Source organism: Protopterus annectens, chromosome 15.part0 (genome assembly GCF_019279795.1).
Source record: "Protopterus annectens isolate FY-2018-M chromosome 15.part0, PAN1.0, whole genome shotgun sequence".
Taxonomy (NCBI): domain Eukaryota; kingdom Metazoa; phylum Chordata; order Ceratodontiformes; family Protopteridae; genus Protopterus; species Protopterus annectens.
Genome location: NC_056749.1, coordinates 196334227 through 196357680, shown reverse-complemented (window position 1 = coordinate 196357680; position 23454 = coordinate 196334227). Strand labels below are relative to the sequence as shown.

Here is a 23454-nt window from a genome sequence, read left to right as displayed (position 1 = left end):
TCTAACTCCCAGGCAGAATGATTCTTGGGTTTTATTAACGTTAACAGCCTGGAACAGATAGTGCACCTCTCCAACCAGAAGATCAAACATACCTGATGCGCTTCTCACCAAAATAGGGTAACGTTGCACCTCCACCCCGTGTCATGTCTTCAGTAGTGAGGTCCGATCACAAAGCTAGCTCATTAGAAGTAAAAAGCCCAGAAAATCCAGTTTAACCAGTAACCGGAGCTATTCAGAGGCAGGCTACATCCTATTAATTGACCGTTTGTCAAAATTCATGGCTCCCCCAACCGCACGACCATAGACATTTATGCAGAATTATTTATAAAGTCCCTTTACAAATATATGATTGGCTGCATATAGGCTGCTGTACCTACCAGAAATGAACTAAAAACAAACCCCTCTGGAATCTTCACCTAAACAGAATATATTTATAAGAGGAGAAAACTCCTGGTCAAAATCAGGAAGAGCAACTCCCTTGAAGAGTGCTGTTTTATTTATTCAGTTTTGTTTATTGGGAAAGTCCGACTGGGTCAGAAGTACCCATTTTCATCTGAGGCCCGGGGAGAAAAGCTCCAGATACAGTAAACTGCATAAGCAAAGAAGAGTAAGATATTCATAGAAATGGAAAAAATATGAACATTTACATAACATGTTACAGGAATGTAGCTTACTATGAACATTATGTTAAGTCATTAAGATGTAATGTACAGGGAGGGGGGAAAAAGAAACAGTTGATGGTAAAGGAATAAGAGGAGTGTGGAGAGAGAAGAGATAAATTATTAACAGTAGAGGAATGTAGTGATGAGAGGAATATATTGATAAGAGGGGGAATAGTGAAGTCTGAGATAAGCAAATGGATTATGATATAGGGTAAAATATTAATGATGTGCAGGAAATGTGGGTGGAGGTGAGAAGGGTGGAAGAAGCGGATATGAAATATTTTTGAACCAAATGTTGGAGCAGATTGATAGCATGAAATACTGATCTAAAGGAAGCTATGACTACTTTGGTAGGAAATGGAAAGGTAGATAATGATTTTGATGAGAGGGTTCAGCATAGGTTGTGTATCTTGTTCATGTGATAATCTATCAGGATCACTTACTCATCTAAACAAGAAGCTAAGAGGTCTAAGCAAGTTCCTCACCAACTACGAGATCAGGATAGCCTTGCAGGCTAATAAAAAGCAGAAGGCCTTCAGCTGTGTCTGGAACCTTGGAGGTAATGCACAGTAGTGTGCTAAACCGGTGGTGAATGGCACCACCATCACCAATCAGGGTGGCATAACAAATCTACTGGCTGATGAATTCAGCTCAAACTATACCCCCACTCCCCCTGCTCCACCATTGAAATTCTCTCCAGAATATTCTCTTCAGAATATTTCCCCCAACTATCAGCAGGGACCAGGTGGTGGCAGCAATCACTAAATCTAAGAACACTGTCTTCATAGGTCCTGACAGCATCCCTGGTTTCCTTTTGAACGGTCTAAAACCTGACCTGTCAGGACCACTTGAGGCACTCTTTAACTACAGCATTGAAACGGGCCATGTTCCAAGTGAATGGAGGACCACAACTGTCCTTTACCTCCACAGGGCTAGACCATTAACTGACCCAGGGAAGTACAGACCCATCAGTGTAACAAGCTTAATATGCAGACCCATGGAACAAAATGTCATGAAAATGATAAACAAGAACAGTGGCAATCTACTGACACTTGACCCATCCCAAGTTGGATTTGTTAAAGGAAGGCCATGCCTACTTGGCAGACTTCTTTGAGACTGTCACCAAGGCAGTGGATGAGGGTAAAACCAGGCATACTTCTTTCCTGACCTGTCGAAACAATTTGATGCAATACCTCTCTCTGGCAGTTTTTGACAAGCTCTCTGAGCTAGGTGTAAATCCTTACATAACTAGCTGGATTGCTGGCTGGTTCAGACAGTACCCAAGAAGTCAGGATCATTGAGACCACTTCGACCAAGACACCAGTCGATAGCTGAGTGCCTCGGGCTCTGTGCTGGGCCCTCTCCTGTTTGGCATCTATTTCTCGGAAGTTGAGGCTAATATTCAAGGCCTCCAGCTCACCAAGTTCACAGACGACTAACTTGGAAGCTATTATAGATTTCCCCCAAGACACCAACATCTTGCAGTTGGGTTTAACGCAGACAAATGACTGGTGCAAATTCCATGGCCTAAAACTAATTGCCAAATAATGCATTATAGTGCCCTTTGGAAACTGTCAACCCAATGTAAGAGCATTTTATCAATGGAGTAATTAAGAGTTGACTCAGTAATAAGGGATCTGGGAATGTATGTAGACAGCAGTCTGGCCTTTGACAAACGTGTAGCTAAATGCCTATGGGGACAAATATTGTTGATTTGGGGCAATTGCTCTTGTCTGAAGGGTTAAGCTTCATTTGTTGAAAATGTACATAGTTTTGAGTGTTTGTTCTAAGTTAATAGGGGATGGAGTTGTTCTTAAAATGCTTTTAATTTTTTTTCAGGGTTTTCATTTGAAAAAATGTAACATAGCTTCAAGTGGAGATGAGAAGAAACTGTATGCCAGTGTGTGTATGTAAGCCAAAAGTTGGAAATTGTCATTAAAAAAAAAAAACACAACTGTAATGTAAAATAGGTAGGAGCAGTTGCTTTTTAACTTAATGGCAACTCTGTCTACACTGTCTTGGAATGTAAATGACCTTACAGGTACAGACAAAAAGGAGAAAGCACTGAAATATATTAAGAAATTTAGATTGCAAATGACATTGCTGCGGGAGACACATTTGGGAAGAAATGAGCATGTGAATTTGACAAAAAAGGGATTTTAGGATGAATATTCATCAGAATATCAGGGACAAAGGAAAATGGGAATAATACTGATTTGCTAGAAGGGTTCCAATAGTGATAGAAAAGTAAAGAAGACAATAATGGTATATTGCAGTAGCAAGGGAATATTGCCAAGGGAGGAGGATTATACTAGTATTTATTTATATGCCACTAAAAACTATTAACAGAGCTTAAGAACATTTTGGGGAAAAATTATCTTTCATCAAGAAATATAGCTTTTAGGTGTGAACTGTGACTTCATTTGCAATAATGATATATGGGGGGGGGGTAGATATGAAAATATAATAAAGGTACATTTCTGAAGAAGTTTGACAATATTTGGTATGGAATTATGAAATCAGTAGTAGGAACTCAGACATAATTTGCATATTACTCCCTCCCCAAGGTACAGTAACTGGACTAGACTGGATAAATTGTGTATTTCACAGGAGCATGTGCACTTAATTGAAAAAAAAATTGACACCCAGCAAATAACTATTTTACATCTTGAACAGATTAAAATGTATGGTAATGAAATAAAAATGAGACACTGGCACTTTCCCACCTAACTGTTAAAAAGAGAGGAATTTCTTCAGAAAGAATAGCTAGTATGTGGGATAAAATGAAAATTGAGTTGAAAAACAGGAGAGGGAGAGATGGTTAAAAATTAGAGGTGCTGATTAAGGCTAAAGTATTGCAGAATAAGGGGAAATCTCACAGAACAAGAAGAGGAACAACTGCAGAGTGCTAAAGGGAAAATAAGGGAGTATTTGGATAATATGCATGTGTTTAGAAAGATTTCTAGCGACTACTGTTGATAATCACTCCAGCACACCAAAATGTTTAACACAATGATGTGGATAACAGAAGGTAGAAAGGGTTGTTGCCAAACTTATGGAGCCCACCACTTGAAATATAACCAGAGATCTTATAGCAATATTAGAGATATTTCAGAAATTTTATGAACATTTGTGTAAAGCTGAGGAATTTAGAAACCAAGAAAGAGCACAAATAGAAATATTAATGGAAGACAATTATGCCAAGGTTAAAGGAAGTTTAGGCTCAACAAGTAATGGTTACGATAGGGAAGAGATGATAGAAAAATAGCCTTGTATAATTGGCAGGCAAGTCTCCAAGAACAGATGGTATTCCTGTGGAAGTTTGGTAGTTAGGAGGGAAGAAAATGATTAAGATCTGGAAGATTTTGTTTAATATTTGTTTAATATTATTTTAAAAGGAGGGGAACTGCCAACATTTTTGAAGAAGGCTGTGGTGGCTGTATTAACCTAAGATGGTGATGCCCCCATCTGAGCAGGATACATATGTATAGGTTTTAATTTTAAACCACCATGATTTTGAAGTGTTTGACTTTACTAGCCAAAAGAAGGGCACAGCTGTTGCCAAAATTGATAGATATGCATCAGTGTGGTTTTGTGTAGGGGAGGCAAACATTTGACAACATTACTAGAAAAATGATGATCCAGAGGGAAGCAAAATGTCAGAAAGTACTGCTGTTCTTAATGGATTTGATACAGATAAAGCATTTGGCAGAATAAGCTGGGGTTTTGAGTAGGTCAGTGGTAGCATTAGCATTCCCTGATATAATAATACTTAAAATTAGGAGGATATATGAAGGATCAGAGACAGGATTCCTCTCAGATATGTTGTGTTTGAGTATTGAAACCAGAAAAGAGGAATGTCCTCTCTTCTCTTTATTTGCTTTATGTCTAGAGCAATTGGCAATGAAAACGGGGGACTTTGGAAATATAAATATTTAATTGGTATGGTAATTGAGGAAAGTTGTCTTTTATTTGCAGATGGTATTATTTTGTATTAGTTAAAAACATAACATGACATTTTGGGTGTTGTGAAACTATTTAAAACCGTTTCATGTCTCTTCAGAATGTAAAATTAATGAAGATAATTTACAGCTATAGTCTTCTGTTTTTTTTTTTTGTACCCACACACACATTGGTTCAGCAGTACACCTATTCATGGAGACAGAGTAAGATAAAGTATTTAGGAGTGTGGATTAAAAAAAAAGACATCTGATATGAATATGTGAGGGGAGACTCAAGGAGACTCAACAAAAGACAATACAAAAACTGAGGAACTGGACGCTATTGTTTATGGATAACAACATACAACCTGTTAAAATGTTTTGATCCCTTTAGTTTGATATATAGGTCAGACATATTTTTATCAACCAGAGAAGTTGTGGACAAAAATTAATGGAAGAGTTGAAGGAATTTATCTTTTAGGGGAATAGGGAAGAGTCAACTGGGATATGCTGATCTTCCCAATATAACTGGGTAGTTTAGGTTTTTCTGATCTGAAGGGATATTTTAGAGCTGTGCTGTTAAGGCGCTTATATATATATATATATATATATATATATATATATATATATATATATATATATATATATATATGTATGTGTGTGTGTGTGTGTATATATGTGTGTGTGTGTGTATGTATATATATATATATATATATATATATATATATATATATATATAATGTATATGTGTATATATATATATATATATATATATATATATATATATATATATATATATATATATATATATATATATATATATATATTTGTTGTGTCTTTCAGCTTTTCCCGGGTAGTGGTCGCCACAGCGGAACTCCGGTCCGCTAATGATTGGCAGTTGATTTTTACATACCGAGTTGCCAGCTCTGCAGCACACAACGAAGGTACGCCCATTCACGCATGTCTCCACGCAGATTTTATATATATATACAAACACAAGCAGGAGGTTATATTTCACAGTGGAAAAAAGGAGTTGATGAAGTGGGAGGGGGGGTGTTTCAAGAAATAAGTAGAGTGTGGGGTTTTGAATACAGATCCTTGTGGAGAATAATAACCATACAAAATATTCTGTTCATAAAGTTCTAGAAAGTATTCCAAGGATTAAGCTAACACAGGAATGAGGAAAGGAAAATATGACCCTATGGATAACCACACGTAAGGGTACACATAATTCCAGAGCCCTTTTGCATATTTACTGGAGAAAACTGGCAAAGACGCCAAGATATTTTGAACAAATAAATAGAAAGGGAAATGTAATAGAGTGGGGTGAGGTCAAGAAGAAGTTTGGACTTCAGTTTAATGACTGCCTTCCCTACCAAGGATTGATATCAGAGTATAGACAACGTGAGAGGGGTAGTGGAGCCCTAAGTGGAACAGAAGTGCTCTGTTAGAGCTTTTAGTAGAATGTAGAACAGAAGCTGGGTGAAAAGAGTTTTAATTAACAGGACTTATAAAATATTGCATGATAACTATAAGAATCAATCAGGGGAGGTTAGAAAAGATTGGGAGAGAGTCTGGAAAAGCAATGTAGGTAACAATGGGAAGACGTGTGTATGCCTCCCAGGTATGCAGCAAAGTCAATAGGGTTTAGGAATTTTGCTTGGAAGTGTTTGCTTAAGTATTTTTATACCCCAAGATGACTTCAAAATACTCTTCTCCTCAGGTAGATAATGTTGGAGATATGATAATGTTGGAGATATGATGGGGAAGAAAGAAGTAGCTGGTAACATGTTTTTTGGGAGTGCAATGAGCTGTCAGATTTTTTTTTTTCTGTTAATGTGTTTGTAGCTCTAGTGATTTTAATAAAGGTGTTTAAAAAGGTATTTTGTGGAAAACTAGATAAATTAGAGAGGTTTAAAGAGAGTCTGGATACAAAATTGCATATTTGGTTTACAAATTGACAGGGCAAGAGTGGGCTGCGTTACATGGAGTTGAGATCTGCAAGTCTGAAACACAGTAGTATTGGCGAGGAGTGAACTGTGTGAAAGTTGGTTTGACAAAATAGGGTTATTGTCCTAAAAGTGGTTCTCTGTTAACCAGCCTCTTGCATATTATTGAATAGGGGATTAGCCTGAAGTTATGCAGGTCATAATGTGCACTGACGAAGATTTGTTCAGGTGTAGTTGGAGGCAAGTTTTAAACTTTTGAAGGCTCTCAGTGAGTTTCAGTGGAAAAGAAATGTTTTTCTACATTTGATGAAAGTTTTTAGTGAAGGGCATCACCATCTTTATTGTTTGAATTTAGTGGACAGAAGGAATTTCTTTGGAACAAAGGACTTTATTAATGAGTACAACTGAATGTTTTTTAAGGGTCTATATTCGATCACCGAACGCTTAAAAAAGCGAATGGTGATTGATCAAACTTATATAAGTGAAAGCTTAAAATATCAAAGCAACAGAAACCCGATTTTTTTCCTAGGCAAAGAATTTGGTTTTCCATTTCTTTTGCTTCAGTATTTTCAGTGCTGTGGTGGAAAGTTACGGGTCGGGTTCAGGTAAGTGTGTGATTGTGTGGATGTGAGTGTTAGGGTGGATTAGGTCAGTTAGGGTTAGGGCGTGGGTTAGGTATGTGTGCGATTGTGTGGACATGATGGTTAGGGCGGGTTAGATGAGTTAGGGTTAGGGAGCGGGTGAGGTGAGTGTGCGATAGTGACGGACCTTAGGGTTAGGGTTTGGGTTAAAGTAAGTGGATAGTTAGTGGTGTGTGTATAGTCTAGTGTAGGGTTAGGTGTCAGATTTTAGGTGCATGTGTGTGGATTGCTGTTTGTTTGGTGTGCTTGTGTTGTGTGTGTCTGTGTGTGTGTTTTGGAACAGCAAATTATTATTACCCCCCCCCCCCAGGAAAAATATCGCTGTTCTGACAGTTCAAGATTGTAAGCTTTCGCTTACATAGGGTCGATTAATCACAGTTCGCTTTTTTAAGCCTTCTGTGATCTAATATAGACCCTTTTTTAAGAGGGGGCTAAATTTCAGTGTTCTTGGCCCAGTCTTTGACCAGCTCTGGTGCTGTGTCTGCTGAGTGTATGCCCTTTGCCTGTGGTGACTTGATCATAATTCATGACTAAACCGAGGTATGCAATGTGTTGAGGACTAATGTCAGAATGAGTAAATAAAAGAAATAACTTCCTCGCTACCAAAGGTGAATCTTAAAAATATTGCAGCAGGACAGGTTAAAATTCATCAGCAACAGCTATTTAAAACGTAACTTTTATTAACAATAGCAGCTGTTCAAGGTAAAATTCACGTAAAATAAAACTTGAATGGACATCCCTCTCAAACGATAAGCGCTTTCAAATAATCATCAGATCTGATGAAGATTTGAAAGCGCTCATCGTTTGAGAGGGACGTCCATTCAAGTTTTATTTTACATGAAGTTTATCGTGAACAGCTGCTATTGTTAATAAAAGTTACGCTTCAAATAGGTTAAAATTCATCACCAATGGCTATCTTTACTAATGTCAGAATGAAGGTTTGCTAAGCATTGCCTTCTTCACAATAAATGTGCTTTGGATGAACAATTTGCATGATATGAGACTATGGTAACTCCCAGTCATATGAGCATATGGAAACTCCCAGATATGCTCAGAATTAGTTCAAAATGATGTGAAGATTAGTGAACCTACACACATTGCCAACATACTGGCTGACAGGTTCAGTGCAAACTCCCCCCCCCCCCAAAAGGAGAGATATCTATACCAGAGGATTGTAGCCCCCCAAACATCTCCAACGCCCAGGTAAGAACTGCTCTCTCCAAAGCAAAAAACACAGCATCCATGGGACCGGATGGTGTCCCCGGCTGTGTGCTCCACAAACTCAATGAGGAATTAAAGCCGCAGTTAGGACAGCTGTTTAATCTTAGCCTCACCTCAGGATACGTACCCAAGGAGTGGCGACAGCGACTGTGGTCCCACTTCACAAGGGCGGTGCCTCCACCGACCCTGGAAATTACCGTCCCATTAGCTTGACGAGCCTTATCTGCAAAGCCATGGAGAGGATCATAATGGAACTCATAAATAAAGACATAGGGAACTTGCAGACTTTGGATCCAACCCAGTTTGGCTTTGTCAAAGGCAGATCATGCCTTTTAAACTTGGTTGACTTTTCGAGACAGTCACCAAGGCCATTGATGAGGGAAAGGCAGTTCATACAGCCTACCTTGACCTGGCAAAGGCCTTCACACAATACCCCACTCAGGTATCATCGAAAAACTCATCAGCTTGAATGTAAACCCATACATCACAAGATGGGTTGCAAACTGGCTAAGTGACAGAACCCACAGGGTCAGAGTTGCTGGAGCCATGTCAGACTCAAAGCCTGTCACAAGTGGTGTCCCACAGGGCTCAGTCCTGGGTCCACTCTTGTTCGGCATCTACTTTTCTGAAGTACAAGCAAACACAGGAGGGTTATGGCTGACAAAGTTTGCAGATGACTGCAAACTGGCCATAGTCGAAAACACATCTGACACAGATATCCTTCAGAAGGGCCTCACAGAAACGGATAACTGGTGCCAGAGCCATGGCCTAAAGTTAAATGCCAAGAAATGCATAGTCATACCCTTCGGGAAAAACAAGGTTACCCCTAGCTACCATATAGGTGGCAATCCACTGAGCACAGAAGAAGTCATCAGGGATCTGGGGACCCAGGTTGACAGTAGCCTTCGTTTGACACTCATGTTGCTAAAGTAGTTAGGAAAACCTTCTACATTGCCCACCTGATCATGAAGGGATTCACATCTAGATCAAGGGAGGTCATCGTCCCCTGTACTCATCACTCATTAGACCTATGATTGAGTACAATGCCCCATTCGGAATGTATCTGACCCGACACCTGCAGCAGCTGGAAAGGCCCCAAAAGTTCCTCACCAAAAGGATAAAGGGTCTCAAAAATATGTCTTATGCTGCCCGACTGAAAGAACTCCAGCTCTATTCAGTCTCATACCGCTTGCTCAGAGGTGACCTGTGCCTGACATATAAGGCCATGTCAAACCCTGATTTGATGAATATGCTTCACCTCAAAAAATCTAGCTCCCTCAGAACCACAAGGGCGGAGACTTAAACCTTGACACGGTTATTAATAGAACGTGCTGGAGGGACAGATTCATCACCCAGAGACTCCCTATGCTGTGGAACAAAATCCCGGTACATGTGAGGCAGAGCACCTCGCTGGCCTTGTTCAAGAGGAATCTTGACCAATGGATGGGGGATCGCAGATATACCCCAGGGATTACTTCAGTGTCACTGCTTGACAGAGGCACAGCAAAATAATAGGCATAGTTTTATTCAAACTAAAGGGGTGGCGAAAGCCAAATAACTATGGGCTAGGCTTATAATGCCCTTGGGCAGATAGCCTAGTATGAACCTATGAACCTATGAAATAAGGATGTGCTTAATTCCAATGAGAAGTACACTGCATCTCACTCTCCTTAACTGCATTATTTCATGTGGTTGATTATGCATTGTAGTCTAACCAGTCATAGAGATTTTTTTTCTGTGCTGTGTAAAATGATGCACCTATGCTGAGTGCAGCTTTATTGCATACTCCTTTTGTAGACAGAATATCCACTATTTGATAGCGCTTTCACCAGGTTTCATCCATTATGTGTTCTAGCATTCCCAAGATTTGTGGGAGGATCCAGACTCGGGCTGAGTTTAAATATGTGGACTATGTAGAGTTCTTGAATATGGCTTCTGAGATTTTTTGACCACAGGGATTTTGGATCATGGTTATAACCTGCATTACCCTGATCCTCTAGAAACTAAAATTGTGAGTGAGGAGGTCACTGAAAATCCAGTCAGTAAAAACAAAAAAACTTCAGCAAAGCTAGAAGTTCCACCGAGTGACCTCCCAAACCTTTTCTGTCAGAGGCACATGGGATATATGCAAATGATAAATCCACAAAACAGCAACAATGGCAGGACAGCAGCACAAGAAACAGCGGAAAAATAAAAACTTTATTGCTTTGATTGTGACGATTACAACGAACGGATGTCACATTTGTTGGATAGTCCATCCTACTCACCTAGTTCAAGATCTGAGACTAATGGTGCTTACAATACTATTAAGAATAGTATTGAGGAAATGTTCATAGAGGGTAGGATCGATCAGAATACCTATAACTATATGTTTACATCATACTCTAGATTTCCCTACCTGTTCAGTATACCTAAAATACACAAAGACATCCTTAATCCCCAATGCGACCACTAGTTGACAGCAGGGGTTCCCCTAAGTATACATGTGCGAAAGTAGTGGACGCTGTCTTGCAAAAGTATTTAGGAAAGGTTAACCATATATGTAAAGACTCTTGGTCATTTCTTGATAGAATTAATGGTTTAGATTGATTTTGACACTAGATACAACTTTCTTGCCATAGATGTCAAAGGTCTGTATACATGCATTCTGCATGACATTGCCCTGGAATGGAATAGTCAATTTTTAAAACTTAATGGTGGCACTAACAACGAGTTGGCACTTGTCAACGAACTTTTGGATTTGATTCTTGATAATTATTTTATGTTTGCAGACAATTTTTATCTACAGAAAGTCGGGGTTGCAATGGGCTCCCCTTGTGGAGCAAGCGTTGGTAACTCCGTTATGGCCCACTGGGAATATCTGTTTGTGTTCAACAATTGTGCCTACAAGGAAAGATTTATTTTTTACACCCGTTACCTTGACGATATTTTCATACTACTGGACGGTGACAGTACGACCAGTGATAAGGTCATTGAATATTTCAACAAGTCTACACAATTTCTGCAATTTACGTCCACTTTTAACACCGAGGCCATAGCTTATTTAGATATCATGCTAAATAAAGATATATCAATTCAAAAATTTATGGCCAAAATTCATAGAGTACGTATTCCAACTCCCTTTTACATTATTCTAGTTGCCACTCCCGTCACCAGAAGCGGGCTGTAGTTGAAGGACAGCTGGTGAGGGCTGCTCGTATGGTTTCCCTAGACAATGATTTTCATGCTGAATGCTCCTTTTTAAAGAACATGTTTCTCCACCGGAGCTATCCAGATCAAATGGTCAACAACATTATTGATGAAGTCTCAACGAAACGCCTGAGACATATCTATAGACCGATACTTGATAGTGCATATACACAACACCAACACAAGGACACTAATGTCGCAACACAAGGTGCCAACAGACCCCCTGTGTTTAAAACACAAGACCCTTCGTTTATTACAATGTATAATATTAATAGTAAGAACTGTTTTCATATTTTGTGTAAAAACTGGGAAATTTTCAGGAGTGACCCTAACGTTTTCCAAAGGGTAGGTGATCAACCTACGGTAATTTATAGGAAAGCTAAAAAACTTCATTTTTTGAAAAGCCTAAACCGAGTCCAAGTAGGACTGTTGGCATGTATAAATGCCAATCTTGTAGTTTTTTGCCAATACGTTATAGAAGCTAATAGATTCACTGTGCATGACCAACAGTACATCCTGAAGCATAGAGTTAACTGTAATTCCAGGATGATTATTTATTTAGCTCAGTGCCAGTGTTGTTTAGTTTTTTATATTGGCAAAAACGGAGAGACGTCTCCGTGACCGCCTCTATGAGCACATTTATGCTATTAGGAAAAAAAAAAACCTGAAAACGCTTTGGCTAAGCGCATCTGTTCTAACCCTGACCACAGCTTTAAATTTATAGCAATTGATCAGATTTGCCAGACCCCTAGAGGTGGTCCAGTAGGTTTAAAGTTGGAATAATTCGAACTTACTTGGCAGATTAGAGGCATACACTTTGCCTGGTCTGAACGAAGGCTGTTCCATTAGTAGCATATTGAAGCTTAAATGTTTAACAAGATGATATTGTCTAAGTCTATAATTAATTTTCAATTTGATTTCAGTGTCCAGAATTTTGAGCATCTGTGTATATATTTACTTTGTGTTGTGTATCTTTTATAGGAAATGGCTACATCATGCGTTATATTTTGCACTATAGGTGATTTTAGCGGTTGGTTCTCTTTAAATGCTCTTCTTTCTTTAAACGTAGTTTGCTTACCTATATTGTTTGAGTGCTTAATTGTTTTAGTATTTAAGGTCTGTACCATTGGTACTATTTGTCTGATGAAGTTTGTCTATTCTATTCAAACGAAAAGCGGTTTACTTTTTTAAAGTTTTAATTTTTCCGCTGTTTCTTGTGCTGCTGTCCTGCCATTGTTCCTGTTTTATGGATTTATCAGTTTGTTTTTCCGCCTTGTTTCGAGTATATATATGCAAATGATCCTTATGAACATCAGGTGTTTCAGCGCATTGGAGATTCTGAATGCCCATGACTTCTTTCGTCATTTTACTAGACAATTCAGACTCACCAATGAGTTGAAACGCGTGATGTTCATAAGGATCATTTGCATATATCCCATGTGCCTCTGATACAAGAGGTTTGGGAGGCCACTCAGTGGAACTTCTAGCTTTGCTGATCCTCAAGAAGGGAAAAAGAAAAAACATTGGATGTAAACTCCTCGAGTAATTATTGTCCTCCTTGAATTGCTCTTTCATTGGGAAAGTTGATTCACAGCTGTTTCACTTTCATCATCACATGATTAGTTGGATCTTTGCCAGTTTGCCAGTTTGATTATAGGTCAAAGCACAACACATAGACTGTCCTCTGGTTAAGGACCTCATGATTGTGAAAGATTTGGCTGACTTTTTCTGCCTTGGTCCTTTTTGCTCTCTAGGTGACAGTGTGGACCAAGGAATCTGTATAAAACCCCTGAGGTTGCACATTATCAAGTACTGTTCTGGAGTACTTTGCATTTTACTTTATTGGATATACTGAGCATGTGGTATTGGGTTTGAATTCTTGAGATCCCTGTCCACTTGAATGTGTCCCAGGGCTTGATTTTTGTACCTTTGTTTAAGTACAGTGTACAGATTAGTGCATAGGGAGGTCTTGTTTGTGGGCTAGCTTTACCAGTTTTATGCTGATGATATTCACTTGTACGTTTCCCTCTTTCTGGAGAGTGTGCCAGATGTTTCATCTGTGGATGCCTGCCTAGAGTCTGTCCTTGTTTGGATGTTCACAAATCATTTAAATCTCAATATGACAAAAATTGAAGCCATCTTGGTGCATGCCAGTGGCAGTTTGTCTCAATTCTCTCTGCTGCTCCTGCTGATTATATACAGTGGAGAATCCATTGGATTTTGTTCGTGAGTTTTGCTTTGTCCTGGATAACAGACTGAGTTTTAAAGACCAAATTATGTTGGTTGCAAATAATTGTTTCAATGATCTAATGTGTATGGCTGGGATCAAACTGCATATACCATCTTTTGATCCTGTGAAGGTGTTTTTTCATGCTGTTGTGTTGAACTGCTTCAACTACGGCAGTGCTATTTGCCTGGAGCTTATGGGTGTCGATCTGGCTTGTGTGCAGCAGGTGTGTTCCTTAGCTAGGTTGTTGAGTGGCCCTCTGGCAAGTGCTGTATCACTCCTTTGCTGCTTGAACTTTACTGCCAAGATAATTGCAGCCAGTTATGACTTTAAAATTCTCACTCTCACTTAGTCTTTTTCACAGCCTTGGTACTGTTTATTTTAAGAGTTTCTGCATCCCTTTGCCTGGCAGCTCAGATCATCAGATGAGAGACCGTTGGCTGTTCCATTTTTTCTTATTTGAAATTTCTGTCAGGGTTTCTTTTAGTTACTTTGATGTGATCCTTTGGAATCTGCTAGCTTCCCCAATTTAGAAGTCTGAAATGGAGCCTACTCATGGGAAGTCCCTGTTTTGCCATATCTTAAGTAGAGTATACTGCAATCCTGGAGGGAGCAATTGATCATCCTTCAAGAATTTGTATTTTGTCACACTTTTTTTAATACTGCATCACAGCATCAGGTGAGTCAAGTGCTGTGATGCATCTTGCCCTAGTCTAATTGTATTTATTTAGGCCATTTTTTAAATAAAAAGCTTCTTAGATGTTACTTTGAAACCACTGTCCAAATTGTTTCCCCCTCTGACATCACCTTAGGGATATTCCATGGACTTTAATGAATATATTTTGTTGCCTGTGTGAGACAAGCCCATTTAAGTCCCATGAATGCATTTCCTGTTTTTCCGGAGCCGATATCACTGATGTTGAAGGTCACCTTTAATTTTCAGCAGTGTCAGCACTGGGAAAACAAATTTTAAGAGGACTAAATACAGTTCAAGAGGAGACTGAAGACATTCACCTATTGGGTAGAAATGCCAATTGGATACACAAGTCATAAAGTGTGACAATGTACTTTAGTTAAATATTAAGATGTTTTGATTAATTTTTTTTAAGATTGTTATAGTGTTCATTTTCAATAATAGTGCCATCATTTCTCATTGTGAATTTTGTTTGCATAGTGTAGAGTTTTAGACCTTTTAGTACTTTTAAATAAACCGGAAAAATATTTATTTAAATTAGTCTTCACGTTTTGTCTTATCTTTCCACAGGTTTTCATTTTAATGCATGGTTTCTTCCTTCATTTGAAACATTTATCATTAGGTTGAAATAGTTATCCTGTAGGTTACCTGTAAGTGTATATGTGTATGTGATGGTGCATTCTGTGATGGACTAGAGTCTTATCGAGGGTTCGTTCTATACCCGACATCCTTTGCTTTCACTGAATAGGTTCTCTTTCCCCAGTGACCTGTAATAGGATGGAAATGTATATAATAAATTAATAACTGTACTGATGTACGAAACACTCGGATAACTTGGTTATTTGATAGTTTGTTTTAATTGAAGATATTCTTGTAGTTATTATGAATACTGTTTTTCACAGGCATGTACAAGACGGACAGCTTGGCACGGTCTGGGGAAAGATCATGCAGGCCATATACTTAAAGCAGCAAAGGTATGTGATGTCTCACTTATCAATTTAAACTTTTATTTAATTATTGCTATGTCACCCAGGTCGGTGTGCTGTTCTGCTTAGATCCTGTACAACAAGGACCTGGGCAGGCTTTCACCAGCAGTGCAATTTTAAGTCCTTGTACTCAGTAATTGCTTTTAGTTGACACAGCTGTAAATAGAATTAATTAGCACAAGGTACAAAGATGCATTACTGATTGCAGCAGGGGTAACGCAAAGATGTAAGTTTGTAGATGTAGTGCGGAAGATCAGATAAGCAGTCTGTTCCTTTAATACAGTTCATCAGAGAAGAGATATGAAGTGTAGCTAAAATAAGAAACAATGCATCTTATGAGATAAGTTAAATGTAATATAATTACATTTCTGGAAGTATAAGAAAGTGCTGTAGAGTATGCCACTTTGCTCACAGTTAAATAACACAGTATACTGAATCAAAATAACTACAAAATTACTTTGTTTATGTTATCATCTCTGCTAAATGTTTATACTTGACACTTTGATGAAGTTGCCTTATTTAACTGAAATTGCTTAAGCTTTTTTTTACATTTTTGGTAGAAAACTAGTTCTGTGTTTCTTGGAGTTTCATGATCATTTGTAATCTGAAATGGTTACGTTAAAGGGACAATGCCAGAGTTTAAAATTCGGGTCTACACAACAGCTCACCAAAGTCACGCCTACTTTCCACGTCACTCACATTCCCACCCATGGTGTCCTTTTTCTTTTCTATATCCTGTATATTTTCAATCCCAGTCCTATTGTCACTCCCAGTGTCAACTACAGTTTGTTTTACGGTCCTATCACAGAATGCTCTGATTTTTTTGTCTCACATTTTTGTTCCGTGTTTCATAAAATTCTGTTTTTTGCCAAATCAGTGGCAAACTAATGCAAAACCTGTTATTCTATCAACTTTCTAAGTTTGTAAGATCAAAGATTAAAAGTAGTCCGTATTTCTTGTGCTAAGAGGCTGGGAAGAGCTACGTAAGGTTCCGTCCATGCTTTGCAACTCCTGCGTACAATAATTTCATTTTTAGAGCTATCGCTCTTTGTGTTTCATTCCTACAGTAGCCAATAACCACAGTGCGTCGGATTAATTAGCATACTTAAAATCCTTCCATAAGCTTGGTTGTCATACAGTCATAACTTATATTTGTAAAGTTATAATGATTTCTGAGTGATACAGTGACCATGGGGCATTTTCTTAACGTTGCTATGCATTTAAACGTGATGCGTACGCGTTATTTCAGCTTGCAATAGTTAACTAAAACCTACAATACTAGCAACTGGTGAATGTTTAAACTAGTTGCCTTTTTTCAACTTTTTTTTGGTCTAAATCTCTGGAATCTGTATATGCCAATATCGCTATGCCTCTGAGGAAAGGAAATATACTATGCGACCATGAAACGGCAATATCAGAAGTTTCGCTCGTCTAGTCTCGCTTTCCGGAAACACGAAATATTTTCACTGGCTGTGGCATGAGAGAATGTGGTAATAGTGAGTCCCCGACCGTCCAAAGTGAGAGCTAGTGAGATTGGGTCACAGCGCTTTCACAATTTTTAGGTACAATTAAAAAAAAAAAAAAGAAAACTTACTATCGAGGTTTTTTTCAAGTAACCAGCCCTGCATGCAAGCTGACCACCAGAAGATAGCCTAACTTTTGCTAATGTCTAAACAATTTTTTTATTACCACTGCATCTAGGGTTCCAACCTGTCCCACTTTGCGAGGGACAGTCCCTCTGTGGACAGTTGTGTCCTGCAAGAAATCTGAAAAAATGGCAAATGTCATGAGATTTTATGACAAGAATATGTCGTATACTTCATGTGATAGTTGCATAAAACAGTTATTCTGTATCTGAAACACCTAAATGTTATAAGAAACAGAATAAACAACTAAAATTCTACAAGAATAAGCCTTTATTTAGGCAAACAAGTGACGTTCTGCATAATCTGACGTGTGTACCAAAGATGTCCCACTATGGGCATTTGAAAAAGTGTCAACCCTAACTGCATCAATTTGAAATAGTGCCTTATACAGCTACGACTGTCTGGTTTTAATGTCAGCAGTTTTGAGTATTTGTAGTAACAAACCAAGCATGTACTGGAGCTGGACTCGTATGGTGGGAGGGTTAAAGGCCTAAAATAGTGACATATTTTAAATATTACTATTCCTAACATAGAAAGTTGCTAGAATAACAGGATTTGTGTTTTGAAGGACATGAAATCTGAACCACAAATGTATGTAATTATTTAGTGACTTCAGTCTTCAGTGGTTTGACATAAGACCACACATTTTATGTGGAATATACTAAAAATATAGGATTTCAGTTAAAATCTGGACAATTTAAAGGTACTATATTCTATTGTACCTTTTTTAAATGTAAAGGATGAGAGTTCTGGGACTTGCAGGTTTTAAGCCACTTGTAACAAGTATTGTAGACATTGTAGAATAGTACATCCCTGTCCATCTGTGCAGAAGTGGATGTGGCCTGCATGTTTGACATGCCAAATGGCTGTGATGTATGCAAATAGTGAGACTGACAGACATGCATTTTTGACAATGACATCAAGCATGTATTGGTAATTGATTGACAGATATTGAAATCACCCCTGTACACTTGGGTTCCATTGGAGACCGATGTTATTACTTTGCCTTGGTCCACATTTTACAGAGCCAACAGGCCACTTAAGGCTAGGGCTAACCCCAAACCTACTAATCCTAACCCTAAACGTTAGGGTTAGGGCTAACCCTAGGCCTAACCGTAACATCTGTGTCCAGTAGAGCCCAGATAGGTGTTTTTAATGAACATCTCTATGTTATTAAATAGTAAATTACTAAACAATATCAGGATACATCGGAGACATTTGAGAGGTATCCATGTCACATACTGACGTTCTGTCTGAATGTATAAATCTGTATTAATAAACAGCTCTTTGCTACCATCACTCCAATAGAACTGGTTTCAGTTGCAGTGCCGTTTCTTTGCCATTATTGAATTGTAGTGCCCCCTCGAGCTAACGTGCTGAATACCCAGTGAATACTCATGAGGCCGGTGAAGACATCATCATGAACATTCATTATTCAAACATGTCACTGGGTGTTGGGTGGTGACCAGGGTTTAGGCCGGAGGGACTTGCTACTGTGCATCCTGGGAGATACTGTTCAACAACAACACCGAAGCATACAACCCCCTTTCCTTGCAATGCTTTGAACACATTGAGCAGTAGTATTTCTTTACTGCAGTTAATACCATAACAAAATAATCACCGTTACCTCTCATTTTCTAGTCTTGAGTGTAAACTTTCTGAATGGAAACAGTGGTTATTTGGTGGCAGGAAGTAATTTACTGCTCTCTAAGGGTAGACATTATTGACTGAGCCCTAGCTACTCTCTCATTGGTTCTTTTAGTTTTACCACTCAGTTTTAAACACTGTGTGGCAGGTAGTGCTGTGCAACACTTTATTCAACACTTGCAGATTCTTTTGCTTTTCAGTTCTGTCTTAGGAACCCTTCTTAAATCCTCCTCCTAGTTATAGCTGTATTAACCACAGAGTTAAGTGGCAGAACATTATTGCATGAATAAGGTAATCTTGTAGACAGTCCATACACAAATTATCTGCCTACCTACCTGGTGTGTTCAAAGCAATTTTTTTATCCACGCATTTGTATATCTCAAATCAATACCTTACCTACTACTGCAACACTGTCTATCAGCAGTTGCTCACAGAGCCGGATCATAGTCAAATGCGGCCCTTGGCAGGATAATGGATTGGGGCCCCCACAACAGCCATTACAGTATCCCATTACTTGACTATCTCTCCTAGTTAGCATAATCACTGTTCAAACCTGTCAGTGGGCATAATACTTTCTTTACTTCTACAATGATTACAGATATTTGGATTTCATTTAAAACTCTTATTTCTAATTTTTTGCAGTATCTTAATATCCATTTCAAACTTTTTTATAGCAGCCATTATAAATTACTCTGATAATCACTTGTCTAAGAAAGAGAAGGAGTATAGTTAAAGGAAAAAACATATAAAATATCCAAACAATAACATAAAGTATATACAAAAATGCCAAGTGCCTATAAGACTCATGGATATGAAAAGTTTGGTAAGAAAATAACAGGACACACACAGGAAAGAAATAACAATAGATATTCTGGGTGAGGATTACTTGAAATAGCACAAACGGTGATAGCCATTTGCTAGACAAAATAATACAGTCTCCCAATGAAAACCAACTTAGCATAAATAGTAAACTTCTCTGTTTCTGAAACTCACATGCACTGAAACACCCATTCAAAGAAAATGCTTCTGGCTATTTGTGGATTAAGTTTACCATTGAGCTGAAAGATCGCGAAGCAGAGCTGACATTTATCAAGCGTTTAACACTCTCAAAAGAATAATGAGTATGATTGCTAACACTGGTGAAAATCTACATGGGAATGTTTAAGGCGGCAAGAGAGCTGCATAGTGCTCTACAAAGCATCACAGAAAATTATGAAGTTTATATCACAATGGGATCACCCATTTGCAACAGTTTAAAAAATAGATGTGAGAAAACCAGATATAATAGTCCAGGAAAAGGAGACAAAAGTAGCATTGATCATTGAAATTGCTACACCCAGTGAATACAGCGTATAAGTATAGTATCTTAATTACAGAGAGACACAAAGTCATAAAATACCAGGATTTGCAGGGATAAATAAGGAAAATGTGGAAGAAGGATACACAGACAGTTCCAATAGTAGCAGGAGCAATGTACAGTCTTATTCAGATATGCTACCGATACATGTAACTCTTTATGAATTACAGGACGACTATGTTCTGGGCACATTGTGGGTGCTGTGAGGAGCTCTTTTGGCTAACATCAAAGATTGAAACAATACTAAGTTTATGAACTTTAATCATACTTTGACTTAGGAATGAGGTCCATTCCCATCATGATATTAAAAACCCAAAAGACTGTGAGAAATTAAAAACAGTGAAAATCAATAAAGTATATGAAATCAGACCTTTAGTAGGGTAAACAGAATCAAGGGGCCCAAACAACATTAAAAAAAAGAGTGGATCTTTGCAGAGTGTGTCTGAGAGACTCATGGCACCCCAAGCACATTAAAAGAGTGAGGGGTTCTTTGCAGAATGGGTTCAGAAAACTCATAGTGCCCTAAAACATTAAAAGACTGAGGGGTTCTCAGCAGAATGGGTTCAGAAAACTTACACAACCGAGCCATATTAAAAGACTAACAGGTTCTCTGCGGAATGCATGTAGGAAACTCACGGGATCCACAAAAAAAAAAAAAAAAAGGAGCGAGGGGTTCTGAGTAGAATGGGTTCAGGAAGCTCAGTGCATTACTAAAGATGTCTGAAGTTGCTAGAAGAAATTACAGAATCAGGAGCCTGTGGCATGTGGCAGAAGCTGTCAGAGCCACAGCAGAATTTCTATGTTCATTGTATGCAGAGCTGCATGAATAGAATCCGGGTCAGCCCACATCGTAATTAACATATTCACATAGGCACATCAGATGTAGTGAAGAGAAGGGCCTCCTAACCAGAGGTCAGGTGCCTCATCTGGGTAACATAGTCTAATACTCACAGCATCATTAATAAGACCATTATGCACTCTTCTTTTTTACACACCTTTGTTAAATTATCATTTAAGAAATAGGCAAACATGTATTAACAGAAAAGAAATTAAGCCATATTAACATTTTTCCATTTACACACAATATACATCACACATCTTTTCTTTCCTTATAACAATCTTCAATTCAACATTACATAAATTGCTGAATTTCTTCATTCCCTTAAAATTCACTCGTGCTCCAGAGCATTATTCTGCATGTATTGCTCACATGAATTCTATTAATTTCTATGTCATTTGCTCTTTCTCTTTTTCTAAAGATTCCTTCTTCCGGTTCTTTTATTTGATTTATAATATTCAGTACTTCAAATAGAGTCAGTTTAAACTTTGATTTCCCTTTTCTAGTAATTACTTTTTTGGCACCCAACAGAATTGAACTTAATAAAGATTTACCATGTCCAGGCAATTCAGATCCTGTGTCCCAGCTCAAAAGAATAATTTCCTTAGTTACAGCCATTTGTTCACCCAATATTACTGACAAAGTACTCTGTAGGAAATTTTTAAAATCTGCCCACTCATTACACTTTCAAAATATATGTTACTAGTCACCTCTTTCTTCCCTATCACACCTCCAACATTTGCTGTCTACCTGAGGAAAAATTCTTTGAAATCTGCTTGTCATATAAAATACATATGCAAAGCTTCCAAGTAAAGATACTCAACCTTCTGCCCTTTGCTGCATATTTGGGAGCATATGTATAATCTCCTATTGTTCTGTTATAAATTATCTTTCCAGTCTCTCTTCCCAGTCTTTTTTAAACTCCTCTGATTGATTCTTATAGTTATCACGCAATATTGTATACTCCCTAATTTAGTTTTTAACAGAAGCTTTTGTCCTATATTCAACTAAAAATTCTACCAGACCAGGTCTTTCATTTAAGATCCCCCTATACCTTTTTCTTTGCCTATATTCTGACATCAATCCCTGGTGGGAAAGATATTATCTAGTCTGCAGTTCCCTTGGCCTCATCCCAGTCTATTACCTTTCCCCTTCTAGTTATTTGTTCCCAATACCCTGGTTCATTTGCCAGCTTTCTCCATTAAATTCCAGCCCCCTCTTCCCTATTCTCTGTACCCCCTATTGCAGTCATCCCTATTGACAAAATCTCCTTTCTCCATTAATGTCGGCTTAGTTCTTATAATTTTTTTTTCTATTTATTTTACATTTGTTGACCGGGATAGTCCAACTGGATGTATGTCCATTTTCAGCAGAGGCGCGGGGAGAAAAGCTCCAAGGGTAAGCAGAGACAGCATTACATAATACCAGCATTACATATTACAAACAGACTATTTACAGAGATTACATAAGTAAGCAAGTTAAACAAGTTCCACAGGTTACAGTTAATCCTGAGCACAAGTCAGGATTAAATTAAATTACACAGTAAACCTTAACAGATTTTTACACATTCTAGAGAGAGTTAGCCTGGCTTGATACATTGACATAGCCAGTTAAGTGACAAATGTTGTCTGAGTCTAGTGTTAAATTGACCTAAGGTGGAAAGTAAGGTAATATCAGCTGGAAGAAAGTTCCAGGATCTATTTACAGAGTTTGCAAAGAGAGAGTCACCGGCTGTGTTATTACTTTTGCTAGTCTGAATTAGTAGTTTGTTAGAGGATCAAATCGGTCTAGGATTGTTATAGGGGGTGATAATATTTTTAAGTGCAGGAGTTTTGTCCGGATTATAGAGGATTTTATAGGCCAAAATCAGTTGGCTATACTGGATTAGGCTGGGCAGTTCAAGCCACCCAAGCTGATTTAGATTGATGCAATGATGTGTCCTAAAAGACAGCCCAGTGGCAAACCTGGCAATGTGGTTGTAGCAAATTGAGAGTTTGTTAAGGACAGTCTTGTTTAAATTCGAGAGTAGAGGGGATGCATACAGAAGGATTGAAAGAAGGTGAGAGCGAGCTATGGCAATTTTAGCTGGGGGTTAGGAAGGCTATTATTCTGTAAAGTGACCCTAGTTTTATATTGATGGTTTTGATAGTTTGGTTAACGTAGGTCGAATTTTAGATTATTGTCTAGTCTATGATGACACCTAATAGTTTTGTAGAGGGGTCATGGGAGATTATTGTGCCATCATTACTTTACCCTACAGTATGAATGTAATATTCTCTATGGTATTTTAAAGCACTTTTAAGATGCCACTAGAGAACCAGGCATCAACGATTTTATTTCTATAAAACCGTTTTTGTTATTGAAATAAGCCATAAAGGCGGTTGTGTGTGTGTATATATATATATATATATATATATATATATATATATATATATATATATATTGTTTATATTTTT

At 38.1% G+C, this 23454-nt stretch overlaps 1 protein-coding gene across 2 annotated transcripts in view; it reads left to right on the top strand.

Moving 5' to 3' along the window:
- Window positions 1-23454, top strand: part of ABCB7 (ATP binding cassette subfamily B member 7) — a 1517597-nt gene that overhangs the window by 30553 nt on the left and 1463590 nt on the right. For both annotated transcript variants that reach the window (XM_044057689.1, XM_044057687.1), the window contains exon 2: window positions 15427-15498. In XM_044057689.1, the coding sequence (XP_043913624.1) occupies window positions 15427-15498 (72 nt within the window). The remainder of the gene's footprint in view (window positions 1-15426; window positions 15499-23454) is intronic.